The sequence below is a fragment of the Chaetomium tenue genome, assembly GCF_020726465.1.
Source record: "Chaetomium tenue strain MPI-SDFR-AT-0079 chromosome Unknown F5144scaffold_1, whole genome shotgun sequence".
Taxonomy (NCBI): domain Eukaryota; kingdom Fungi; phylum Ascomycota; class Sordariomycetes; order Sordariales; family Chaetomiaceae; genus Chaetomium; species Chaetomium tenue.
Window position 1 is genome coordinate 289,136 of NW_027117329.1, and position 15,992 is coordinate 305,127.

At 56.5% G+C, this 15,992-nt stretch overlaps 6 protein-coding genes across 6 annotated transcripts; 2 read left to right on the plus strand and 4 right to left on the minus strand.

Moving 5' to 3' along the window:
- Positions 1–249: 249 nt before the first annotated feature.
- Positions 250–1,586, plus strand: F5144DRAFT_2828 (RTA1 like protein-domain-containing protein). Its single transcript, XM_066783728.1, has 2 exons — positions 250–584; positions 642–1,586. The coding sequence occupies exons 1-2, from the start codon at positions 347–349 to the stop codon at positions 1,382–1,384; spliced, it is 981 nt and encodes a 326-aa protein (XP_066647605.1). The 5' UTR covers positions 250–346; the 3' UTR covers positions 1,385–1,586.
- Positions 1,487–2,077, minus strand: F5144DRAFT_596892 (dihydrofolate reductase-like domain-containing protein; the record flags this gene model as incomplete). The annotated part of the gene is made up of 1 exon (XM_066790839.1): positions 1,487–2,077. The coding sequence occupies one exon, from the start codon at positions 2,075–2,077 to the stop codon at positions 1,487–1,489; it is 591 nt and encodes a 196-aa protein (XP_066647606.1).
- A 1,062-nt stretch (positions 2,078–3,139) lies between these two features.
- On the minus strand, positions 3,140–3,730 carry F5144DRAFT_588061 (OsmC/Ohr family; the record flags this gene model as incomplete). The annotated part of the gene is made up of 1 exon (XM_066789889.1): positions 3,140–3,730. The coding sequence occupies one exon, from the start codon at positions 3,728–3,730 to the stop codon at positions 3,140–3,142; it is 591 nt and encodes a 196-aa protein (XP_066647607.1).
- Positions 3,731–4,390: 660 nt separating this feature from the next.
- On the minus strand, positions 4,391–6,933 carry F5144DRAFT_634473 (uncharacterized protein; the record flags this gene model as incomplete). The annotated part of the gene is made up of 3 exons (XM_066792583.1): positions 5,604–6,933; positions 5,544–5,567; positions 4,391–5,424 (listed from the first exon to the last, which is right to left on the minus strand). The coding sequence occupies exons 1-3, from the start codon at positions 6,505–6,507 to the stop codon at positions 4,391–4,393; spliced, it is 1,962 nt and encodes a 653-aa protein (XP_066647608.1). The 5' UTR covers positions 6,508–6,933.
- Positions 6,934–7,596: 663 nt separating this feature from the next.
- F5144DRAFT_481254 (FAS1 domain-containing protein) lies at positions 7,597–8,739 on the plus strand (the record flags this gene model as incomplete). Its single annotated transcript, XM_066785275.1, has 3 exons — positions 7,597–7,794; positions 7,820–8,145; positions 8,241–8,739. 3 exons carry the CDS (start codon positions 7,597–7,599, stop codon positions 8,737–8,739), a joined length of 1,023 nt encoding a protein of 340 aa, XP_066647609.1.
- Positions 8,740–11,254: 2,515 nt separating this feature from the next.
- On the minus strand, positions 11,255–15,569 carry F5144DRAFT_634496 (uncharacterized protein; the record flags this gene model as incomplete). Its single annotated transcript, XM_066792584.1, has 9 exons — positions 11,255–11,360; positions 11,422–11,670; positions 11,704–12,066; positions 12,889–13,005; positions 13,147–13,330; positions 13,362–14,132; positions 14,175–14,944; positions 15,036–15,258; positions 15,320–15,569. The coding sequence occupies 9 exons, from the start codon at positions 15,567–15,569 to the stop codon at positions 11,255–11,257; spliced, it is 3,033 nt and encodes a 1,010-aa protein (XP_066647610.1).
- Positions 15,570–15,992: the final 423 nt, after the last annotated feature.

A 15,992-nucleotide genomic window follows, 5' to 3' on the forward strand; every position in this document is an offset into this window, starting at 1 on the left:
ATTATCGTCGCTTTTTCTTTTCCTCTCCCCTTTTCGTCGTCAGATGCCTTCAAATCTTTTGTATTTGTGTCTCGGGGCATCCCAGTATCAGTTCCACTAACTCAGTCTTTCGTTGGATCTCTCATTCCTATCCTCTGTCTCCAGATTTGTGATTTGTTCCCCAGACATTTGTTCCAGAAGCGGATCGCGGGGCGTTTTGACTCACCATCCATCGAAGCCATCCCCACACCAACTCCAACTCCAACTAGTCCGAGTTTCAACGAACACTAAGACGACGAGTCGTCCACGGCCCACGAGCCACGCCCGACGGCCGGCCGAGTCCTCTTGACCTCGAATCATAGACACCATGTCAAAACACGACCTTCCCGCCGGGTACCGCCCCAGCTACGAGGTGTGCACGGAACCGGGCCCATACTGCCCTGTCCAGGCCACCACTCTCGGCTATTTTCCCAACGAGGGTGTCAACATCTTCCTCGCCATCGGATATGGCCTGGCTGCCTTGATCACTATCTCCATTGGAGTGTGGAAACGGACATGGGGATTTTCTATTGCTGTGGGAGCAGGATGCATCCTCGAGTTTGCCGGTAAGCGCCCACTAAAACCCTTTCTCTCTTGATCGGTCTCCGTTCTGACCGCCGCAGGCTACATCGGCCGTGTCCTCCTCGCTACCAACCCCTGGAATGGTGGCGCCTTCAAGCTGCAAATTGTCGCCATTATCCTCGGCCCCACCCTCGTCTGCGTCGGACTGTATCTCACCCTGAAACACGCTGTTGTCGCGCTCAACCGGTCCTTCAGCCGCGTCGCCCCGCGCGTGTACCCCCTGTTCTTCGTTCCCGCCGACATCTCCTGCCTGGTGATCCAAGCCATCGGTGGCGGCATTGCGGCATCCGCGGGAAGGGACAGCTACAAGCTTCTGCAGCATGGCAACCGCACTATTATGGCGGGTATTGTCCTGCAGGTGCTTGTCCTCGCTACCTTTGGTGCCGTGGCTGGCGACTACCTGTTCCGGGTCGGCCGGTACTTCAAGAGCGGGAACGTGGCGCCCGAGTACCAGGAAGGCGCCGCGCTGTGGGTGACCAAGAAGTTCCGCATGTTCGTGTGGGCTATCGCCATCGCCTACGCCACGCTGTTGATCCGTTGCATCTACCGTATTGCCGAGATGGCCGGCGGCTGGGGCAACCACATCATGCAGGACGAGCCGTCGTTCATCGTGCTGGAATCCTTCATGGTGCTGATTGCGTGCATGTTGCTGGCCGTGTTTGCGCCGGGCATTTTCTTCCCCCAGATGTCGCACTCCTTTGTCCCCGCCGGAGCCGCCACCGAAGCTGAGAAGCAGCCGCAGACCGAGAGCGACTCGGCCGGCTTTGAGATGGACCGGGTATAAGGCGGCACGGTATGGGGAGCGGGGCATTGCGTGTCATTTAGATCTTAGAATAGACCAAGCCAAGGCGTTTTGGATACTCATTGTTAGTACGATATTATGCTCCTAATCATAAACCACCCGATACCGTGTCATCAAAATACCCGACTTCAACGCCTCAGCCTTCTCCAGCACCAACTTCCATCCGTCCTCCCCCTTATCCCCCTCTCCGCCCCCCTCCCCAAACATCTTGACCCCCTTCGCCACCACCACCGGCATAACCGCCGCCTCCACCACATCCACCAGCCCCGCCCGCATCAACAAACCCGCGAGCTCCCCCCCACCCATCAACCAAATATCTTTCCCGCCCTCCCTCTCCTTCAACCCCCTCACAACCTCCACCACCCCCTCCCCCCCAACACCACCACCATCACCAACAACAGTCACCTCCCCCCCCCACTCCCCCCGTTTCCCCTCATCCCGCGTAAAAACAACCACGCTCTCCCTCGACCTCCCCTTCAGCGGATTCTCCCCAGCCGGCATCGCAAGGAAGGTCTCGTAGGTCTTGCGGCCCATGACAAAGGTGTCGAATTCGGCGTAGAGGGCGGCAAAGTCGATGGTGGGGTCGGGGACGATCCAGGGGGTGGTGTGGTGCGGGAGGGAGGCGATGATGCCGTTGAGGGTGGGGGCGAGGTTGTAGCGGAGGAGGCGCGTCATTTAGGGGGCTTTTTGGTTTTGGTTTGGTTTGGTTTGGGTGTTGTGGGTGAGGGCGAGTGTTGGGGGTTGAGTTGGATTGGGCTGGGTTGGGTTTTCAGAGGTTGCGGGTAAGGGTTGGGAAGGGTGCTTTGGGTTTGGGTGTGCTAGGCCGGTGGTTTGGTAAGTTAGGTTGGCTTTGGGAGGTTGGAGAGGGCGAGGAAGCGGTTCGGGGGATGGCGTGGCGGAGTGGTATTTGAGGGTGTCGGCCGTCTTTAGCTGAGTGGGTGGAATCACATCTCGACACTAATTTTTGGTGGACGGTCGTGAACGGACGAACAAACCCCAGAAAACTGCAGATCAAGACGGATTTGGAGGCCAAGACGGCGCTGATACACCCCGTCTTACCATTAAGCTCAAACTGCGAGCTTGGCGCCTTTAACGTTGATGGAGGAATTTGGAGAAAGGGGTGCCGAGGGAATATTCATGAGAGCCCGCAGGATGAACAGGAAGTGGGAAACGAGAAAAAAAAGATGGATAAGCGAAAGGGAGAATGAAGAAAAAAAAACTGGAACCGAGAAAGTGAATGGGAAAAAAGAAGAAAACGCAGAGGTACCCAAATCGAAACAACCACAGCGAGAACAAACATCTCTTACCTCTCGACTCTTACCAAATACCGCCAACTCACCCAAAGGCTTGATTCCACAGTAGCGTTTTAGCCCTTGACCTCAAGGTTGCGGCGGTGTTGGTGAAGGTGACCATGCTTTGGTGATGTGAAGATAACGGCTGTCGCCCTCAGGCTTGCTCAGAGACTGAGCTGGGTGTCCACGATGCCCTTCTCAGTCTTGCGGTACTCTTCCTGGGAACCATATGGGCTGTATTGGAGGGGGATGAAATGCTCTTTTATTAGGGAGAGACCATCGTAATAGGCATTGAGAGTGTTTTGGCAGCCAATTATGACCTGTGCTTTTCATATTGGCTGATCTCCTCCTGGCCAGATTGGCTCAGCTTAAACCTAGAAGCATTCCATCCCAACCCCAGCATCCCAACCACTATCCCTTTCCCCCTATCCCCTTCCCCATCCCATCACAGCTTCTCATTCACCCACTCACTCTCCCACTTCACCCCACTCAACCGAAACAGCCTCGTAATCGGACACCGCCTCTCCACCTCACTCACAAACCTCTCCCACCGCTCCCCCTCCGCATCCGTCTGCACCCTCACCTTCAACCTTACCCCCTCCCAATTCGGATTCCCCTCCGCCGCCCCCTTCACCAACACCGCCGTCGGCAAATCCGCCTCCACCTCGACCGCCCACTTCCCCAGCGCGATCCCATGGTCCCGCGCCACCACGTGGCCCGTCACCTGGTTGCAGGAGCTCAGGCTGGCGAGGGAGTAGACGACGGGGGAGGGCGCGGAATCGCCGCCCCCGAGCAGCGGGTAGGTATCGGCGGTGAAGGTGTAGGCTTTGCCCGGGACGGAGAGGTGTTGCACGGTGCCGGTGCCAGTGCCGGAGACGCGCACGGGGAGGGTGTCGTTGGGGCGGGGGCGGGTGGTGCTGAAGAGGCGGGTGTACTGGGGGGTGGTGGTGGTGGTGAGGAGGGAGGGGCGGGTGGTGAGGTTGGTTGTTGTTAGGTGGCGGGTGGGGAGGGTGGTGAGGCGGAGGGCGCGGGCCATTTTGAGGTTGGGTGGTTGGTTCGTGGTGGTGTTGTTCGAGTTGTAGTTTGGTTGTTTTAAGTCGGGAGGGTTCGGAGGGAAAGGTTTGGCGGTGACAGTATGGTAACAATATTGCTCGGTGGTGGGATGTGAGATATATCCGAATGGAATTTGTGCGGAAGTGACAGTTGGCAAACTTGACAGGAGAGTTCAGTGGCAATGGTAACTTTATAGACAAGCCTTTGTTGATGATCGGCGGCATCGTGTTCTGGCGACATTACGCGAGGATATGACGAATTTTAGCGCTCTTGGCGGCAAACTGCCATTGAAATCGCGTCGTCTAGCACGAATAGTGGCCGAGAGCGGACGGAGCTAAGAACCACTGCGGGGGTGGCTGTTGACGGGGCACTCAAACTGCATAGGCGTGACACGAGATTTATCATTTGGCCGAGGGCGGGCGGAGCTAAGGCCGTGGGGGTGGTTGACATAACATATACTTATGCGGGCTGGCTAACATAATAAGCTATCCTGATCATTAACGGCTGAGAAGCAAAAAGCAGCTCGGCCTACCCTTTGCACGCAACAAATTCCCCTTTATTTTCTTAGGTAGCGTTCTATTTTGGCCTAGGGAAAGAAGAAAAGGGGTTTGAGAAAGAACAACAACAAAGGTCACCACCAACTTCAACTTTCCCCTCCACCCCGTCCCACTGCCGAGTCTTCATGGCCCGAACCTTGGCCGGTCTTGTCCGACCCCTCAATCTCCTTGCGAATGTGTCCCATGCACTTGGGCTTGTCGCAAGTTTCGATGACGAATGACTCCTCGTCCGTACCGTAGTGCGTCATGGCGGAGCTGTCACAGCTCCACTCCTCGCGTGGCTCCCGCTTGGTGCCCTGTTCGGGATCCTGTTCGTACACGCAGCGGAAGAGCTGGGTGGCGGCTAGGACGTGGAACCGGGTCCATTTGTTGTTGTGCGTGCGGTTCTTGTTTTCTGGGGATGCGGAGGAAGTCCCCGTCTCGGTTATGTCGGGGGGGTTGCCGGTCTTGTCCTCAGATATGGCGATGTTTTCGGCGGCCGGGTTAGTGTTCTCCGTGACACTGTTATTAGTATTGTCTCCTTTGGCGTTGTTGGCGACGCTGGGCTGGTGGTTGAAGTGGATCAACAAGGACGTCACGCAGTTGAGCAGGATCAGCGTGGCTAAGATGACCAAGAGGACGACGATGCCGGTTAATGAAAATGTCTGGATGTCCGGGCTCTGGATTACATAGTTGCCCGCGCCTTCTCTGGGCTGTCCGTCGGGCCCCTCGGCGACGTTGCCGTAGTTGTCGGGCTGCCCGAACATGACGGCGTCTGTGAAGATGTTTCTGGTCGCCGCGTAGCTGGCTAGGATGAGCCGCTCCATGTCGGTGAACATGCTGGACGAACCTGCGTCGATGACGCCGTTGGGGCTCGTTGAGCGCGACCTGAGCGCCGAGTCGCCGCTCGCATTGCCGAGCCGGACCACCATGGGGCCGCCGCTGAGGGTTGTCTCGAGGATCTCGAGTAGAACACGCGGGATTTTGATCCCGGGGATGGCTTTCAGGTCGACGACGGAGGCGACTGTTTGGCCGGCGTAGGTCCAACTGTTCTTTTCGCGGCAAGAGAGAACCGGCCGCCAGCGTTTCATCCGGAACGCGGCGTTGAATCGGGTGGCGTCGTCCGGCGTCTCCCGGAGTTCTGTGGTATACCTATACGGAATAGTTAGCTGACGGCACCCTTTCTGTTTGCAGCATGTCGGAAAGAGCATTGTAAGCTGCTGGAGGAAGCAGGGGGTAGAGAACACGGGGTTGACATACCAGGGGTCGCCGCCGGTGGTGATGCTGGAGCGCCAGGCAGACTGTATTACGACGGCATACAACATGAAATCGCCCGCTGCCAACTGATCTGAGCCATTTGGGTGTCAAAGTCATTGAGGTAGACGAACTGAGCCGCATCTGGACTGGGGTCGTTCCAGAGACGATATTCGTCGTATGCGTTTGTGCTGTCCTCGTCCTCAGGGGGGTCTCTGCTCCAGCCGTATTCGGTCATGCAGTGACCTTTCACCACCAGACCGAGGTTTGAACCCCCGGAGATACCCAGGTCCACCCCAGAGAGCGAGTATCCATAGTCGACCCCAACGTTGCGCTCGCTACTTGCCGGGGTGTCGAAGTCCTCGTTCGCCTTGACCGCGACCTTCTGTCGCAATGTGACGGCGGCAGCCTCCACGCTCCCCAGAGAGCGCATGACTGAGGGTGCACGTAGCCCAAAATCGCGCAGAAGATCAGCGTCGGATGTTGGCGTGGTGGGATAAAAGACGGCGCTCGGCCGCACGGGGGCCACATTGCCTATCTGCACCAGCGACGGGGCGATGATACCCATGGCGATGCTTGTCCCGAATACAGCCAGAGCTAAGAGACAGAAGACGAGCCCGTACCAAGTATGCTTCCACTGTTTTTTCTCCGTGTTTCGTTGAGCCTGGCGATACGTGTAGAGCAGCAGCTCCTTGAAGGCGAACCAGGGATCGTTGGAGTTCCAGATAACGACGGCGGCGACGTATTTGTGGCGTGTGGGCTTTGGAACCGCGAGCACGGCGATGAACGAGATAAAGTTCCAAAGACAGAGGAAGGACACGGTAACCACGATGGAGAGCGCTGCAGCCACAAGGGTGGAGTTGTTACCCGTAAATGACACGGCCCATCTATCTCCTATGTTGCTGGGCATCGAAAAGGGGGTAACTAGGAGATAGGAAGAGTCCGGCGGTGGAGTATAGACGTCGGCCATGTTCCCGAGTTTGTCAGCGCTCTCCCTGTACCTTCTACTCTGCACGGTTAGTAGTTGACGGCGTGCGTGGGCTAACCCGTGAGCGTACCTGACGTTGGGATTCCAAGGGGATGGGCGAGCTTAGGTACAGTGTTTGGGGCTATAGAAGGAGAGCTTAAGAGCTTTCTGCAGAGGGGAGATAGATGAGAGATGGGGCCTCGAGAAAAGCTACAAGGACCAAGGAGCCATGACAAATTGAGAGCCGCATCGACAGCCTCGGGCTTCACACAAACCAATCCTTTCAAGTCTGTCGCTGATCACATGCGGTGGTGGAGATCCCGTCGGACTCTTTGCGAGTGAGCTGGGGATCAACGGCAGCCAGACGACGACTAGACACAGGCGTTTGATGCCACGCATCTTGTTGTGTAAGTTCATGACCTGACCGCATTTACTGATATGGTTACATTAATGCCGCCAAGAAAGCCGACTGCAAAGCTCCCAATATTGTGACCTACCCACACACATTGCATTGCGTCCAGCTGAACGGCCCCAACATGCCCGATGTCGTACGAAACTGGTGCAAATGGTGCTATGATTGGAGCAGCCATGGCGTTGAATTGCCGACGCAGTTCAGAGTGCCCACAGAAGATCATTTCCCTGTGAAATTTCACCATGCTCGACAAAAGTCATCTAGCCATACAAACTTCATAACTCATGGTCATCACTTATGCGGGAAGGCGCTTGAGGCGGCTCAACATCGATGCCTGCCTTCAGCTGCGGCACTGGAAGACCATCACATTTGCTGTTGGAATATTCCTACTGGATGCTTCGCATCCACAACCACGTATAGAGCCTCGTTGGGCTGCTGTGCGAGATGCCGACTGCCCGAGGCAAGAAATATTGGGTCGAGACTGTGACTCTGGGAGCCTTCTCAGACTCGCTGGCCTGACTTCTCTTGTAGAGAGTCGTGGATAAAGGTCTCGTAACGCTCTCGCCCAGGAACCGTTCTCCGCCCTTTCCCCACTACCCATCCTTTGCTTTTTCACCTTGCCCTCAGCCTTAATACTTTTGCTTTGGTTGTTGTACATTTGCACTCTTTACCCTGCAGCCATGCTCAAACAACACCTCATAGGTTTCGCCGCCGCCTTTGCCGCCTTGGCCAGCGGACAGTCTCTCATTAGCGTCCTCGAGAACAACGGGTTCTCCGAATATGCAGCCCTGATCCGAGGGGACCCCTCTGTTGAGGCGGCCTCGGACCTTATCGTATACGCTCCCACGGACGCCGCTCTAGTGGCCAACAATGGGACTGTCACCCGCCGCGCTACAGCTGAAGACCTCAAAAAAGATCAGGGCCCGCTTCACTAACGTTAACCGCTCTGCCCCACGGCCCCGACAGCCCCCTAAGAGGTCGCCGCCAGCAGGCAACGGCACGAGGCTCGTCAGAAACAGGGACGAGCTGGTTCCTCCTGGATCCGCCTTCGTTACCTTGCTAGACGACCCGGAGTTTGTCAACTTGGGACCGGGAGTCAACCAAAGCCTCGTCGAGAAACGCGCGGTTTCTTCAGAATTACCCGTCGTGTTCTCCGGTCTGGGAGAAACTATCCGAGTTACGGGCGATGACATTCCCTTTGACAGGGGCGTCATCCGTCCCACCAATGGGTTGGTCCAGCTTTTCCCCATCTCCCCCAAACCCTGCCCTTCCCAATTCTACCGTTCCCTGCCAGCGGTAGCATTCATTAACCCAAACAAAACAGACTCCCGACACTGCCCCAAACCGCCTCCAAGACACTCCCCTTCCTCGGCATCAACACCTTCTTCGACGCACTCAACCAGACGGGCCTCCTAGCCGAGCTGGACACACGGCGCGGCCCCATCACGATCCTCGCCCCCGACGACAACGCCTTCAAGGGCAAGACCTACACCCGCGATCAGCTCGCCGCCATCGTCCGACAGCACGTCCTGGTCGACTACTTTGCCTACACCCCGCTGCTCGAGGACCGCCAAGTCTATCCCACGCTCGGCGGCGGCGAGGTTGTGGTCTCGGTCAATGACAAGGGCGCCGCCTCCCTGGGCGGCGCGCGCATCTTGGCCGGGGATGCCATCCTCACCAACGGCGCGGTGCATACCATTGATAAAGTGAGGTTGCTGCCCTTTACTTGCTACCCACATGACCTACCCCAACGATATCTTGACTCTCTTCGTGATGAGCCCGACAACAAGCCGTGTATCATGGTACTAATGGGGGTGTCTTGACACAGATTATCGGCGCGGAGGGCTCGCCCCCTCCTCTTGTCACGGCGGTGCAAACAGCATGACGGGACAGTCCTGGAAAGGTCTGGTGGCCAGTGCTGTGGGAGTCGTGCTCGCTGCGGGATTCCTCGCTTGAGGATCCTTCAGGGGCAGCTCCCCGCTCAAGCGGGAAAAGAACACCCTCAAGGTTTGAAGATGTGGGATGAGTTTGAAGGAGAAAATGTGAGGCAGGAGGGTTGATTGGGTCTAGTTGTGGTTATGATATTCTCATTAGCTTCGCTTCGTTCCAGGTTCCCTGGGTCCTGATAATTGTAATTGAGGTTTAGATTACGTTTCAATATTCTGTGTTCTCTCGTAGGCTGTATCTTTGGGCCGTGAAATTACCCTACGAACCGCTGTTTGTGCTTGAGAACTTGACATTGGTTTGCAAGCATACAAAATCTGAAGTTCTGATTCGGGAAAGGATAAGCTGTTAGGTGATACCACGCGCCAAAGGCTTTCTGAATGAAGGAAATGGGCCCGTAACCAAAACAAAGCCCCACGAGCGGTTTCGGAGTTTCTTCCAGCAGCTGCTGAAACCCGGAGATAGGAGATGGCGTGCGTATCTCACGCAGTTTCGTCAGTATAGTACGTAATGTAGGTAGCCTTGTTGGGCTGTATGCGAGGTGACAAGGGGGAACGCCACGTCGGAGCTTTGGCGCACATAAGCAACGTCGACCCAACCACTGAACACCTTTTCCGTTACCGGGCAGTGAAGCCATCTGCAGCTGTGGCCCAGCATCACGGACAATGAGAACTTATCCAAGGGCCGCCGCACAGGGAAGATGAATTCGGCATGGAGCGGGCGCCAATGGTAACTTGTCCGGCCCTGTCCAATTTCCAGAAGATGTGATGAATAAACCTGGTCTGATGCTTCGTACTGGACCTTTGGTATGGCGCCTGGGTAAGAGGCTCTGCGTTGTGTTCACTCGCACCAGCGCACCAACGCATCAGCCTGGTTGAGTGGGTGTATTGCTTCGGCTCGCATATCTTGAATGGCTCCGACTCGTTGGAAGCCATGCATAGGGAAGCATGAAGCACACCCCCGGCAGCCAATCGTTCCGCTACCCAACCAATTACGGGGAAGTAGGATGTTGCAGCCACCAGAGAGGGCTTACTAGGATGAAGACGAGGTTACCACCGCTCACAATGTGTTATTACGATGCTGATAAACGAAAGCCAAGTCGCTGGAGTTAAAAAGTGTAGAGAGGTCCAAGGGGTGGATTGGCGAGAAACATCCCCGTTACCCAGGAGACTAGGGCAGTATCATCTCTGCCTGGCGCACTCAAGATGGCCTGGGTTCGCATCACGATGGCTTCCATCTTCACTGGCGGGTACTTGGCCCGGGTCATCCTCATACTGGGACCTTCAATATCCCGGGTCTCAGCAAGTGGTGGAAATACCACCCAGCACTGGCAGCGCGGGCCAACAAGAACAGTCGAGTAGAAGAGGTAGACAGAGATCTTACAGAGCCTTGTGCGCCGTCGGCCACCTCGGTTATGTGCTCCGGTGATATTCACAGAATAAGGCGGTAGCGCGATGGCCGCGGTGAGTTTCTTGAAGCAAGGGAGGAGATGCTGAATGCATGCAGCCAAAATAAGCCCAACAACTGGTCCAAATTCCGACCCAATAGGTCCCCAGCATCAACCAGCTGAGACATCACTGCATGACCTGGCCCAATCTGATAACAGGTAGCCACTTGCGGGTATTTTGAGACGTAAAACTATGGGAGATGAATGGCCCGCTTACGGGGGCGGCTCAAGCAAGAGGGGGGTCAGGAAATGTGATTTAAGATTGGGTTGCGACAGATAGGCAGTCCCCAGAGCCTCAGGACAGGCCATCCCGGCACTCTACTGCGGAACACTGGACGAGGGATGGAGGGAATCCCTAGAGCCTTGTCTGGGAATCACCGCGGGCCTCTTGGTCACCAAGCATTGGAACAGATATGGTGATAGCTAGGAAGGTGAATGGGGTCACGACAATGGAGTGTCTAGCGAGGCATCCAACGCAAAGCCTGTAGCAACTGTGATCCTGCTATCCGTCGTTGTACTCAAGAGCGGGCAGAGCAATAAAAGAAAATAGGCTCATGGATGCGGCCTTTCTACATGATACGGTATGTTCTCTAGGTAGAGACCACATGGGCTGGTTTTACGTCGGCAGTCTTGCGACTTGAACTCAAACCGGACTCCACGCTCTTCCAGCCTTTTTCCCATCTCACAAACCTCGGCCGCAGGCCACCAGTAGCCCCCGTTTACATTATCATTGCCCACCTCCAAACACACCGATTTCAATTTGGGTGAGTGGGTGAAAAAGGCGTCCAGGGCTTTTTCGATGGTAAAATGAGGTATTGCGATCACCTCGTGGCCGATCATCTCATACCGGAATGTTTCCAAATTTGGACAAATAGACAAGATCTTGTCCAGCGTGAGACCGTCAAAGATGCTACCGTGGAAATCGAGGCTGGTCAGGTTGGGGAAGGTCACGTTGTCCAGTCCGTTGTCCAGTCCGTTGTCCAGTCCGTTGTCCAGTCCGTTGTCCAGTCCGTTGTCCAGTCCGTTGTCCAGTCCGTTGTCCAGTCCGTTGTCCTGTCCGTTGCCCGGTCCGTTGTAGTACAGTCCGTTGTCCTGTCCGTCCCCTATCCCGCACACGCCGGTGGCCATGTAGAAGATGGCATGGGTGATGTTGGGTGCGGCGTGGAAGAGGGCCGCTAAGTGTTCCAGACTGATGACTCCACCTATCCCGGTAAACTCCTCCCTGTTACCAGTAGGTGCCCGGTTGTTGTGGCTGAGTGCTATGCGGCGCAGATGCGGCATGGAGCGGGGGCCGCAGAATTGGAAAGCCTTGTAACACGTATGACGGAGGATGCCTGTCAGGGCTTGCAGGTTTGGGCACAAGCTGGATAGAATGCGAATGTGTTTGTTATCCCACCTGTCGATCTGCGTCTCCAGGCGGACATCGCTAAGGGGGGGCATGGCTTCATGACGGGCGTGTTCTGGGAGGGCGTCCAGTTGAATCTTGTGAAGGGATTTCTTGTAATAATCGACTACCTGGGGAGGACAGTCGTCTTCGTCCAAGGTTTGGTAGGGGCCGACGTGCATACTCTTGATGGCCCGCGCAAAGTCGTTGCGATCAAGGAGGGTGCGGGCAAGAAGCCACCATCGTCGGCCATTAACATAGTGGTAGAGGTGCCGTGTGGCGAGATCGTTAAATGTTCGGCATGTCAAACAAAGCGATGCGAGGAGTGAGATTCGCCTGCAGTCAGCCGGATGAAGTGCTAAGGAGTAATAACAGCTAGTGCCGTTGCAGCATCGCCGGTCGATTGGGGTACAATGGAGACAAAAGCTTGCCACGATTTTGTCGAGAAGTTCGACGGGAAGGCCAAAAAGATGAACCATGACGGACGGCAAAGGCAAACCAAGGCTTGTCGACAAGTGTGTAGTGGCCAAATATTAGGTCGAAGGTAAAAGGCTCTGCTGAACTTAAAACTGTGTGGTTTCAGGTTTGGAACCTGTTAGCCGTCTATGTTTTGTGAACCTTGGCACCTCAAGGTCCCCTTAAATTCCCTGGCCGAGGTCAAGTTGAAGTAAGCCCCGGGCTAACCCCCATAGCAAAAACAACAGTTCAATTGGCTGTACCCAGATCAGTTGAATCGATCCATTTCAATTCTTAGTTGTCCCTCGTTCAGTTCCATGTCACCTTGTTCAACTACCTCCCTAATCACATCAACATCATCACTTGTATCTATGTCCGATATGCCATTTCCAAGTGACGCCTTGCCCGCCGGGTGTCAGGGCGATCGAATTTGGGATTATCGATCTTGCGGACTACTGTTGCAGCGTTAATAGTGACGGTTGCCGGGACCGACAATAGACGTAGAATGAAGGGGCTTACGCTGTGTAAAAGTGTCTCTCGTCCGCCTTTGGTACCACCACCCAATGAAGCTCACGCAAGTCATGAAAGCGATGGCTGTAATTGCGCATGGCGCCCAGTGTACTAGCCATGCACCCTTTGTTAGCCCCTTCACTTTGCGTTGTCCGGTTGATGCTGACTCTCGGGTCCCAAGTTGTATGGGTTGAGCGAAAAGAGGGTAGAAAGCACAAGTACTTCACTCACCGATTGAATTCCTGATCATCTCCTCGCTGTTGGTCGACAAGATTGCCATCGGCTTCCTGTCCGTTGGCGCCAGCCAATATTGGACGTTGATGTAGCACATGGCAGTACGGTACACACCTGAGAGGCAGGTCAATGACCACCCGTACAAAGAAACAAAGGGAAAAAGGGAAGACAAATTTACCCATGATCTGCATCAGTGTGCCGCCCAGGCTGGAAAAGACAGCCCCGAGGCCGAATACGACGACGAGGAAATAGTACATCCCGCACCACACCGCGCGGAACGACCACAACTCGCCAGACCGAACCACCTCCCACGCCGTTCTCCTCCGCGCGTCCGCGGCGAGCAGCCATTTGGCCGAGGTCGGGTTATAAAACCCCTTCGCATCAAGCCAACCACCCCTCCGAAAGAAATCCAGCGGATGAAAACCACGCCGCCAGCCCCCTCCACCAACCACCATGACCATCACCATCACCACCACCACCACCTACCCCAACCCACGCCCCCACCGCCGGTGGCGCCCCCGCATACGCCCACAGCCACAGCGCAACCTGCGCCGCCTGCATGCAAAAATACACGGTAAAGGTCAGCGAGCGGCACGACAGCCCCGTCTGGGGCGTGAAGAAGGCGGTCAGAAAGGCCAGCACAAAGGGCACCCCCAGCAGCAGCAAGGTCAGCGAGAGGACCAGGAACCAGTCCAGCGGGGAGAGGTTGGTTTTGCTGTGGAGGTCGTCCAAGTCGTCGGCGGCGTCGGTGGCGTCGTGGTTGTTGTCGATGTGCTGCCCGCCGTGGTAGGTGCGCAGGAGTTGGTTGATCCATTGCTTTTTGGTGTGCCCGCGCTGCCATTGCCAGGCGACTTTGTAGCAGCTGGGGTAGACGAGCTCGAAGCGGAGGAGGCCGAAGAGGAGGGCCGTGGAGTCACGGTCGGGGTGGTGGTCCTCGCGCTCGGTGGCGAAGACGCCTTCCAGGATGCTGGGGTTGTTGCCTGCGAGGAGGAGGCTGCTGACGATGGCGATGTGCGGGATGATCATGTACCAGGACCCGAAGGCGATGGCTTCGGCGATGTCTTCGTCGCCGAGGTGCTCCAGGCTGGAGAGGAATGCGAAGAGGAAGCCCCCGAGGAAGAAGATCACGGGTGCTCCCACTACGGAGCCGAATGAGTACTGGCATTGTAGCATGGTTCGTAGTCGGGTCTTGGTCCGCGCGATGTGGCCCTTGGTTTCGAGCGTCCATGGCCGCGGGGGTCCTTCGTGTTAGCTGTCGTCGCAGTCTCTCGCGCCGCATACACGGCGGGCGTGCTGGCACGGCGACTCCTGGCGGGTGTCATCCTCGTCGTCGTAGAGGCGGAGGTCATACAGTAGAACCTCCATGTGTCGCCAGGGGGAGGCGGCCATGTGGGCGGTTGGTCGCCGGCGGATGGTGGGCACCTCACTGGTGGTAGTGCCCGGCCGCGGAGAATGCGATTTGCAGGGGGCGAGATGCTGCCGCGGCCCAAGCGTTGTTGTTGTCGTCGTCATTACCCTGTGGGCTGCATCATTTTCCGAGGATGGTGTCATGGTTCCTCCTAAAGTCGGTGTTCGAGGGGCGAGAAGATCCGGTCGTATTTCCATAAGCGGCTGACCATTGTGAGTGAGAATCCCAAGTGCACCAGCTGGCGTGTCCGGTGGCTCGTCGCGTAACCCAGGAATTGGGTTCACCATCGTGTTCGGGCTGGTCGCCGGCAAAGGCAGCGATTCGGCCGTGGACCTACGCTTCTGGTGAGAGATGAAATCCGGCTCGAGGGCTAGGTCAAGGTTTCCAATCAGGACCAGCATGAGGCATCGGCAGCGCATGTCCAGAGTCAACCTCTTGTTCTGGATCTTCCCCCTGAGAAAGTCGAGCACTCTGTTGTCGAGCATGGCCTCGTAGAGACCGCTAAGTATCATGGGCCCTGCGAAGGCAAAGCACATGCTGAGCCAGATGGTAGTGTCGAGAAGGACGATCAAGCCCGCGGCGAGTGCACCCAAGAGTGCCGGCACATAACTCTTGACGCCAGCCAAGTCGGCGACGAAGAACGAACTTGACGCTGGTTAGCACCAATTCCCCAGAAAACCCAGCCTCGCTCCCCCACTCTCTCCTTCCCATGGACGCCCCCCCCCTTCTAACATACCTAAATACATGGAGCTTCCGTCGCCTCGGCACGGACAAGCAGAATATGACGGCAGGCAGCAGGAAGCCGGACAGCGAATGGAGCCACGCGCTCAGGTTGGTCTGGTTGCTGAGCTCCCAACCGGGGCACTGCTCAACCAGGAAGCTGTACCCGATAGCCACGACCGGAGCACCCTGGGCATCGCCGTTGTACTTGGCGCCGCAGGGGAACTGGCTGCGCGCCGCTGCGCGCCGCTGCGCTCTGTAGGTCGGCGAGGCTGCGGGCGCCAATGGTAGAGCGCGAACTGTTCCGGATGACGACAGTGCCGTTGTCGGTGACGCCAAGGGCGTCCTCGAAGGCCTTAAGGCAGCACCAGGAGAAGTTCTGCCCGCCTAGGTATGGATTACCCTTTGGCCTCTGGCCCTCGAGGTTATGGAGCTGCCAGAAAAGGTCGGAGAAGGTGGTGTCGTTGGGGGATAGCAAGCTCGCGTTTTGGCCTTGGACCTGAGGGAGAAGTAGGAACATCAAGGCATGGAATAAGACGAAGAAAATCATGGCGCAACTCCGGACTAAACAAGGAAAAGTAGTGGTTCTGAAGGGGTAGACGTTAGGATAATAACCGTGAGAAATACCATCCCGCACGCGACTGACGCAAACAAGAGGCCAACTCCATTGGGATGCCAGTGAAGGCGCCCAAAAACTAAAAGAGGGTGTGCTGGGTCCCATGTGCTGCAGGCGCCGCAATATTGCCGCGAGGCTGAGGCTACCGGGGCCGCGGAGGCCAACGAACGGTCGGACAGGGTTACACAGATGCGGGTGTTGCGCAACCAGTATGTCCGGTCGAAGGTGTGGCTTGCCCAGCTGCCCGTTGACTCGGCGCACCGCCAACTGAGGTAAGGTACCCGAGGTTACACGATGGACCGCCGCCACCAAACGACGTCCCGTAAAGCCAAAGCAGCTTTGGGATGTTAAGGCACA

Excerpts from the sequence above, each read along its gene's own strand:
- F5144DRAFT_2828 (XM_066783728.1), top strand. The coding sequence starts at position 347 with ATGTCAAAACACGACCTTCCCGCCGGGTACCGCCCCAGCTACGAGGTG. Across the intron at positions 585-641 it reads ATGCATCCTCGAGTTTGCCG|GCTACATCGGCCGTGTCCTC; the intron begins GTAAGCGCCCAC and ends TGACCGCCGCAG.